The 9,915-nt window shown below is 31.2% G+C and overlaps 1 protein-coding gene across 1 annotated transcript; it reads right to left on the reverse strand.

The window, feature by feature from the left end:
• LOC104777035 (F-box/kelch-repeat protein At1g30090-like) lies at window positions 5,623–7,449 on the reverse strand. The gene is made up of 2 exons (XM_010501222.2): window positions 7,351–7,449; window positions 5,623–7,101 (listed from the first exon to the last, which is right to left on the reverse strand). Exon 2 carries the CDS (start codon window positions 6,967–6,969, stop codon window positions 5,773–5,775), a length of 1,197 nt encoding a protein of 398 aa, XP_010499524.1. The 5' UTR covers window positions 6,970–7,101; window positions 7,351–7,449; the 3' UTR covers window positions 5,623–5,772.

Consider the following 9,915-nt stretch of genomic DNA (forward strand, 5'->3'; position numbering starts at 1 on the left):
CATACCCACTAACAACCTAGCAACAATCAACAACAACGGATAACCAAAACAGTTCCAATAAACCAATAAAAATTCCAACATTAACAATCCAATGACCAACAAAACAATACTCCAAAACTAACAAAGAAATAACCAAGTTCCAACATCATACAATGTTCTATCAGCTCAATTCTAGCAATCTAACAATGGCTAGACCACAATCAATCAAGCCTCTAGAACATCCTCCTCCTCATCGCCCTGATTCCACGATCACACTTTGCCTTTACCTGCACCACAAACACATATTGAGATGCATGAGTATTATTAAAAATACACAATGAGGCAATCCTCCCATCTATTGTGCTATACACACAAGCATTTGAGAATCTAATGTCAAACAATCATCAACAGTAACAATCAAACCCGAAAACAAGCAATCGTCGACCAACAAAGGTTGGTGTCGACCGACACCATACCAGTGTCGATCGACACTGACAACCTGGTGTCGACCGACACCTGCTCGACACCTCCCGAAAACCCTAATTGTGTCGACCGACACCTCCACATGGTGTCGATCGACACTCCCAAAGATTCCCGAGCCGTCCTTGCACAAGTGTCGACCGACACACCGAAGGTGTCGATCGACACTGATGCCGAGCATCGTCTGCCTCAACGCTCTCTCGCAGATCCCCGCTTCCCAAAGACTCCCATTCATCTCAAACTCATCCATAAGCCATATAAGGATGTAAAAACACCAAAACAACCACAAGCAAACAAGGAATCAATCAAACAACTCAAAATCACAAAGAAACATAGATTTCTCAAGCTTAGATAAGCCATGGTCATGCACTCACCTCTTTTGCAGGAGAATCTGACTCAAACACAGCTGTACCACACTCCTAGCAATCTTCTGATGCAATCCCATCAATAGATCTCCCCAGAAACCACCACAATCTCTCCAAAACTCAAGAACACTCACAAATCTCATTTTCTCTCTCTCAAACACTTAAGCGGCGACAAAAGAGAACTTTTTTAACCCCTTTCGTCGACCCACCCTTAAATATAACGATTTAGGGATTTCAAATTGAACCAAACCGAACCAAACCACAATTAAATCAAACCGGTCGAAACCGAAAAAGATGATGTCGATCGACACACCCATGGTGTCGATCGACACTCAGACCAAAATTGCAGTTTCCGGTTCGCAGATGTTACAAAACTTCACACGGATCAAGGTGAAGATCTTTGAGGCTTTGTAATCCCCATTAGACACAACTCATGTTTGAGGCTATGAGGTTTTATGTTTTGTTTTTGGTAGATTTTTCAGAAAAGAAAAATTAATTAGATCTTAGCTTTTTAAATAAAATAGAAAATCTTAAGATAAAAAATGCAAAAAGTAAAATTTTAAAATTTTAGTTGGAGAATATATAAGTTTTTCTATTAAAACCAAAAATCTAAAAATCTAAAAATCACGCAAACCTACTGTTATTCAAACTATTTTCGGAGGTTAAGCCAGCCAAGTGGGTAACCTTGTAAACTTGTCGGATCTCAATGTTTTTCCATAGTGGTCACCAACCAATGTTATTGTTTGCTAAACATACTGTATATGCACCAGACTGACCCTAACTTTAATCCGGTCGAGCACTGATTTGCGGTCCAAAAAAATCTCAAAGAATAATCAAATCATAAAAATATTTAGCTATTGTTCGTTTTGTTTACTCTTATTTAGCGGTTTTCGTAGTGACACTTAAATATCTTGTTTGAACCTTAAAAAATCCAGACTCGGTTTTACGTCAAAGTATGTCATCGATCAGATTGAATGTACTTATGCTAACAAGATTAACTCCATAGATGTCGTGCTTGATGTATAGAGGAAATGTTCTAAAGCTCTGTTTTATGGTTAGACCATGCCTGGTGCTTATGGTAGATTTAGTGTCAATAATTCATTGTTTTCTTTAGCAGTAGTTTGAATAAGAATTGCCTTGTTTTTTTTTGTGTGGGAAAAAAAGTCATATTACTATTATATTTATGTCAGCATGTGATCTGATTGGTAAAAGAAAATTTGAAAACTGAAAGCTTGAAAAAGTAAATGAACCAAGCATTGATAGCAAAGAAACTGGTAAAGACTCTCTACCAAAGTGTAGAAGTCGCCGGTTCGAGAGACGGCGTTTGGAAAAGAACCATATCAAATGCTTTGGTCCCTGACCTGAGGGATGTACGGACTTAGGTCCAAAACCTCTTAGTAATTCAAAAAAAAAAAATGAAAATAGCTTTAATGTTCAAACAAGAAAAGTTAACAACATGTTCTAGAGAGAAAACATGAATATGATAATATGAACACATTAAAACATTGTATCCAGAATACCATTTTTCCTAAAAAGATTTAGTAGGAAATATCATTAAAAATGAAATGAAAATAATAAGCAAAAAGAAGGGAAGAAAAGAGAAGAAAGCATATGCTTGTGTATCTTCCATTGCTTTTATTCCAGCAATGAATCTACAAAATCTAAAGAGTAAAGACCAATGTGGTCAATCCATCATTTCCCATGTTCGAATTAAGTTTGTATGTTGATAAAGATCACGACCATTACAACTTGAAGGATATATATGACACTGTCATATCTAACCAATAACCATATATCTTTCCTTCTCCAATTGCCCTATAATATTCTTATTTAAAATAAAATAAAAACAGGAGACACAACTATTAAAATAATACTTTTATGATCAAATAAAAAAAAGTATATTATTTCGTTATCTATGTGTAAAGCCAAACTAAAAAAATAAGTATTACCTACTTTATAGCCAAATACTAAGGTTTTTCGTGAAAGCTTTTATATATATATATATATATATATATATATATATATTTGTATAGGAATGTAGATGTACATGATCTGATGATCTACATACTTTGAACACTCGTTAAACCAACATACATGGTATATCTAGATTATATATATAATATATATATATATATATATGTATGTTGTTTAAAATTAACTTAGTGAGGAGGATCACCATCGGAAACATACTTTAGTAAAAGTACAATAACAAAAAGGAGATAACAAAGATAAGCATTATTTTTAGAAAAATAAATTGAAATGTCAATATACAATAGACGAAAGGCTAAGTTAAGGGGGGAGAAGATGGGAGAGAGCATGTGCATGTGTGTGTAGTGTTTTTCTAAAGACATGTTTCTTTTTCATTTGACTCTCTTTAATCTTGTTTGCTTCTTTAACAACTTGAGATTTAGACAAGAATGTGGTATATATGGTTTGTGCTATACTTGCAAAATATATACTTTACGAATAACAATACATATAAGAGTGTCAAAATAGATAATCCAACTCAACTCGTTACCTAATAGGTCCAAAGGTATATAAGTTTATTAATTGACTAAACTCAACCCATGAACTTGTGTGTTGAAATTTTTTGTACATTTGTTACTGATGTAAAATTATTTTATTGGTAATAACAGTATTTAAAAATAAAATAAAAACGTAGATACATTAAAACTCTTTCTTATATTAAATTTTATAAATCTATCATCAATATTTTCTGTTTTTCTTCGTTAAACTGTCAAAAAATCATTCATCATATTATGTTTTACTAATCATTTCTGTCATACTGGAAACCAATGTTTCAATAAAGCAATCTATATAACTATTTATACATCAATCTCTAATTAACTAGACTTTAACTATTACAAGCACTAGATGGTTTTTGGATTATCTCTAAAGTCAAAAGAAGAAAGTAAAATTTTAAATGAAAGAAAATACAATATTATAAAATTCTAATTTGTGGGATGACTTATCAAATCATCATCAAATTCAGTAGCCAAGGTTTGTTTTCATTTGAATAATTTCTAAAAAAGTTATAAGCAATATGAGAAATTAGCATTTTCTATTTTATTATAAATGGTGTTTAAGGTTTTTTCACATAGATTTAAAATCATATAAGTTTTCATTTTATTTACTTCTGTCACATAAAAATATCACTAGTAAAACTGATTCAACCAATTAAAATAAACTGTCTAATATAAAATTATAAATGGTTAAAAAGTCAAATTCATAAAAAGATCACTTAAAATAAAATAAAAAGGGAAATTCGAAAATATCAGTAAAAATAAAAGTATGGAATAATAATTTAGGGCTTCCTTAAATTATTTTAACCAAATAAAAAAAACGATCTAAGATAAATTTTAATTTGGTCAATTTTTAAATTTGAGTTTTAGACCATGTTTCAGTGAGTTTTAAATTATATAGATTGCTTTATTGAAACATTGGCAGGTTGTAATATCGAGCAACATTGTATATATGATTTTAATTACATTCAGTGTCATATATAAAAAAAAATATTATATGTATATGTATTGCATTGAATCTTTAGTTGGACTTAGAGATCGTTGGTTAAACTTAAAGTTAACCACTTAGATGTTTCATATAGTTATAACTTAGTCATAGACGAAAATATCTACATAGAATATAAAATACATAAGTTGAACACACACAAAAGAAAAAGAATGTTCATAAATTCGTAATCCTAGCTTCTTATCACACCCTTAAATTTCAGAGTGAAAATTTATATAAATAGCTTTTTATTTCATAGCTCGATCCGATCATCCTTTAGAAAAAGAAAAAAAAAACATTTTGCCATCGTATTAAATAGCAAATGTATATGTCAATATGCGTATAGTGTATTGTCAATATGTGTGTATACTTTGTACTATGATTGAGTTGAGGCTATGAATGATAAGATAACTAGATAAGCTAATGAGAGAAATGAAAAGCAAGAATGCTTATTGGTTTGATTAGAAGCTCGATAAGATTGGATTTCACCTTCGACGCTTTTTATTTATTTTAAGTTTCTTTTAGGCTGTTATCCATTTCGTAAACAGTATTAGTCCAACTTGGTTATATATTATATGAAAATCATAATTAATGATCGACGCATAGTTAATTAATATGTATTAAACATTATGTGTGAATATCATATGCATAACTATCTTCTGATAGATTTTAGCTCTCTTATTTGTGAGTTGGTAAAAAGTTGGTAGATAAGAAGCACAATAGTTTGTTAGTTACCTCTAACTAATTACAAATGTATTTAGCAGTTTAGTAAGGAATCCAAAGTCAAAAAGTACTACACAATACAAATGAAGGAGTGCGGTGGTAGATTCTTGAAGCCGCCGGTCGGAGCTGTGTCAAATTGTGGATTTTAGACCAGCTAAATCTTGCAATCTCTTTATCCACAACAACTTAAACATTTTTCTTTAGGCTTATGCAATAAGGGAAGAAGATCCCATATCATTTTGGTTTAAGCCAATGATCCAAACTGCATCCAAAAGCTGCCATTTCCACAAATGCATCTACAATTTTTGTCTTTTCTATCTACATAATTTTCAGTAGTTAATAACAAACTAACCAATAAAATATTTTAAATTAAAGAATTCCATTGATCAATTATATCAGAATTAATCCCTAATAGAATCTATGGCTAAGATGAGTTTGATCAAATCCCTAATAGAATTTTTGTAGTATTCATGTAATACAGACTTTTGAATCAGTAGTATGAATTATACTGTGTGATACAGACTTTTGAAAGTATGTATGGAAAAATTACAGTCTTTGTAGAAAACAACATTTTCAATCCATGTATATTATATAACACTTTCTTTCGGACATAAGTTATACACACATATGCATATGATACAATAGTACAAACATCATGGTGTTTCTAAGACATGTTTACTTATTCATAACAATATGTAATCCAAACCAACCAGCTCCTTTAAGCAAAAAGAATCTGCGAATTCGATGGAGTTATATCTGCATAACGCTCTGACGACTTTCCAACCTCCCACCTCACACCAAACTTATTCCCCGACCTCCAAATACTCCCAACCGCCAGATGAAGGTTCCTGCCAACCACATATACTCTGTTTCCATAACAATTAACCGCAAACGGTCTACAAATCTGCTCAGGCAATTCCGGTCCGTTAATCGTCTCCCAAGAATCTGTAACCGGATCATAAACCTTCATCTTCATTCTCTCTAGCTCCGACACTATAAACAACCGATCATATATCACGACACTCGTCCCTGTCCATCCTTCTCTTAACCCCATTGGCATTGTTTCCCACTGATCAGTCCTGGGATCATAAACTTGACCTCGTGGGGATACAAAGAACGGCCATAACCATCCTTCGGTCACCAATAGCTTCCCGTTTAATACCGCTGTGTCATAAGACGCCATGTGTGCGACCATGTTCGACACTGGCCGCCAACTACCATCCAAAGGGTTCAAAACCTCAGCAGAAGCGAGCTCAAACAAATCCGCAGCATTCCCACCAGCTGCATATATCATCCCGTCGATCACACCACTAGCGAAGAACGACCTCGCGGTTATCATTTTGTTAGTGACAGTCCAATGATTCCTCACCATATCATACTTCAACACCAGATCAAGAGGGCAATCAGAATCAGAAACCATCCCTCCACACACAAACATAGTACCTTCACGAGGCATCGAAACCGATCTGAAACCGTGAGGACACACTTTGTCTCTACAAGGCATAGCAGGGATCTCATGCCAAGTGAGGTTCCTCAAATCCAAAACCTTCCATTGGATTTTCCCAGTGCATCTACTAAACCCAACTACGAACAGCCACGGGTCTTTAAACCCGAACTCCTTACGTTTGGCGAAAAACGTGTCTTTAGTACCAAACAAGAGATGCCATCTCTTGCACACGGATCTACTAGATACATGGCTTTGCACTGGAACCCTTAAAAGACAGTTAAGCGCAACGTCGTCTGGTAAACCCGGAATCAAAGGCTCTCCACTAAGAGACAGTTCTAATTCAGATGATCTATCGAATAATGTGGATTGAACAGATGCAGCTACTCTAAACTTGGGAGATAAAGTCATCTGAGAGTCACCAAGCTTATGCACAGCTGCTCTTTGAGATGAAACCCTTACCCTTTGCATCTTCTTCTTCTTCTTCTTCTATCCACACTCAAATTTGCTTCAATTCCAGATTCTAAGGATCAGTAATTTACTATTTAAAACAGTGGGAAAAGCTCAAAGATTCCAACTTTGGTTCTTCTACTCTTGTTCACCCTGAAATGAAGAATTAGTATCATCACTAACACTAAGACTAATCAAATTCCAGATTTTGTAATAGAAATCGATTGAACTAACTAAAAATTCCAAATTCGAATTCATTGAATCAAAACCCTAATAGAAAAAGGGGCAAAACAAAAACACACACAAGAAGAAGCCAAGTCGATGAAAGAAACAGAGAAACAAGTGATCGAAGCTAAAGAACATAAAGAAGACAAAAATGATCAGCTGATTTCATAGTCTTACAGAACAAAGGGCGGCGATAGATGATATAACAACACAACACTGTTGTCTTTGCTTCGTCGCGAATCTTTCAGCTCTTGCTTTNTTTTTTTTTTTTTTTTTTTTTTTAATCAGACGTGATCGTTTTGGGCAAATTATAATATATGCTTTTGTTTTATCAATTTATATGATAATACATCTATATATTAGAAATGTGTGTGTATCAATTTCTTTATTTTATTTTTAAGTAACTGCCGCAAATCTTTTCTGTAGATGTTTCCTTATAGTAAGTAATATATTAATTATTATCTTAAGAAGTTTGTAAAGAATGATTACGTACGAAACTGTAAATTAACAAGGAATATATTTCCTTTTGCGGGATTTTTACTTAAACGGGCTTATTACTAGGCCTACGTGATATAATTGACCTGTTACATTTGGTGATAAAAAGTACATCTATATTAACATTTTTGAACTATATTTTGGTTTATGCCTTCGAAGTTTATTTTATTTAATTTGCTTTTTGCAACATTAATCTTTACAGATTTTCCTAAAATAATATTTCTATTTAATTAATCTTTGCAGATTTTCCTAAAATAACATTTTTACATAACTCAATTAATAGAACTATATTAATCGATCAAATTTATTTACGGTTATTGCCATATACAGAATTACACCCTCATTTAAGAGATCGAGATTAAATGCTCAAAACTTATTTTAATACATCTTTATGATAGTTGAATGTAATTCGAGGGACTTTGAGAAATAATATATTACATTCTCAATTATAATTATAACGAAGATAACGTTCATAAACATGGTAACCCAAATGGTTAAAATCAAAGTTTAACAAATATTTAACTTTGTAAGTAAAAAAATACATTTATTTATGTATATATCTCCTTTAGAAACTGAATATCTATATATATATTTTTGAAGTACATTATGAGTTCTATCCTTTTAGTTTTGCTTATTTAAAATTTTATTTACAAAATTGATACCTACATATTTGCAGAAAGTCAATAAGTAAAATATGGTAAATCGTCCACCAAATCAGTTTAATTGTTAAGGAATAAAAGATTTGCGCTTCAATTGTCGACAAAAACTTAACTTTTAAAAAAATTTAAAATTTAGAATCTAGAATATATTTGCTTCTTTTTGTGGTTTGTTATTATTGATTAAAAATATTATAATTAACCACATTTACCTTTTACATACAATCATAATCAAAAAACAATCAAAATAAATACAGAAATCCCGATAGTTTGGAAATATGATCAAAACTAATCAAATCTAAATTGCCATATTCGCAGATTTAACCTACTTGATCACCAAGCATATCTAAACCCGACGACATCTATATATACGTCTAAAACAAAGTTAAACACACCAGCACCTAAAGCGACAAACACGTACTTAAAACATTGTGAGAGATATGGTGGTTGTTTCATTTCCCTATCTTAGAGACGCCTTACATAGCCATATGGTGCGTTCAAGTAAAGATCCTGCATTCACAGTTTAAAAAAAAAAAGATCTCCATGAGATAGCCACAATACTTCCTACCTTTAGTCTATAGCCAAATCACAATACTTCCTAATACAGCTTCCGGCAATATGAAGTAGTTTAATTTAATATATCTGCTTGTATATTAAATAAATACTTCCTAGATTTTAAGGATGAAGAAGCTTGATTTAATATACAAGCAGATATGATTGTCGGATTTAAATTTCTATTTTTAGGAACGACATAAGTTTATTTTGAAGTTATTATGGTTTTTATTAAGGATGTTTTTGGTTAACTCTCATTCTCTATTCTAAAGTTTATTAGTTGTATAAAGGAACGATGAGAGAAAAAGTTTACTGATTGTGCATATTTCACGTGTTCAAGAACATAAGCTAAATCTTTTAACTTTTAGTATTATGGTTTATTATTATTGGGCTTAGTTTTAATGGGTTTGATTAAAAAAAAGTTTAATATAATTATATATTTTACATCATGGGTTAAATCTTGAAAATCATTATTAAATATATATAGTTTTAATACTAAAATTAAAAAACTGTAAAATCTTATGAAATTATATATAAAATTTATATTTTTTTACATTTTTACATATTATTATTGATACCAACTTAATAAAAGAACATTAAAATATTATGAATATGTAAACTTATAAAAAGTTCAAAATACTATAGAACATGGTTATATGAGTTTTAAATAACATTAGTATAAATTTAAATGACATTACTAAAATACGGGTTAAATCCTCATTTTATTCTTTGGTCAACACTACAAAAATTTGACATATCAAATTAAGTTGATTTAACTAAGATTATGTAGAATAATTAAATCATTAGCAATATTGTGACTTAGTCAGATAATAACTTATAAATTACTTATTATTTTTCTAATAATTAACAATCCAAATATAATCTAACACTAAACTAAAAAAACTAAATATAACAAACAAATAAAAGCTAAAATTTTATATTTTAAATATAAAAAATTATCCCGCGGTGTACTGCAGGTTAAAATCTAGTTTTTATTTCTTTATTAAAGTTTCAAGTTAGATAACAATATCTTAATTCA

This window comes from Camelina sativa, chromosome 3, assembly GCF_000633955.1.
Source record: "Camelina sativa cultivar DH55 chromosome 3, Cs, whole genome shotgun sequence".
Lineage (NCBI taxonomy): Eukaryota > Viridiplantae > Streptophyta > Magnoliopsida > Brassicales > Brassicaceae > Camelina > Camelina sativa.

Excerpts from the sequence above, each read along its gene's own strand:
- LOC104777035 (XM_010501222.2), bottom strand. The coding sequence starts at position 6,969 with ATGCAAAGGGTAAGGGTTTCATCTCAAAGAGCAGCTGTGCATAAGCTT.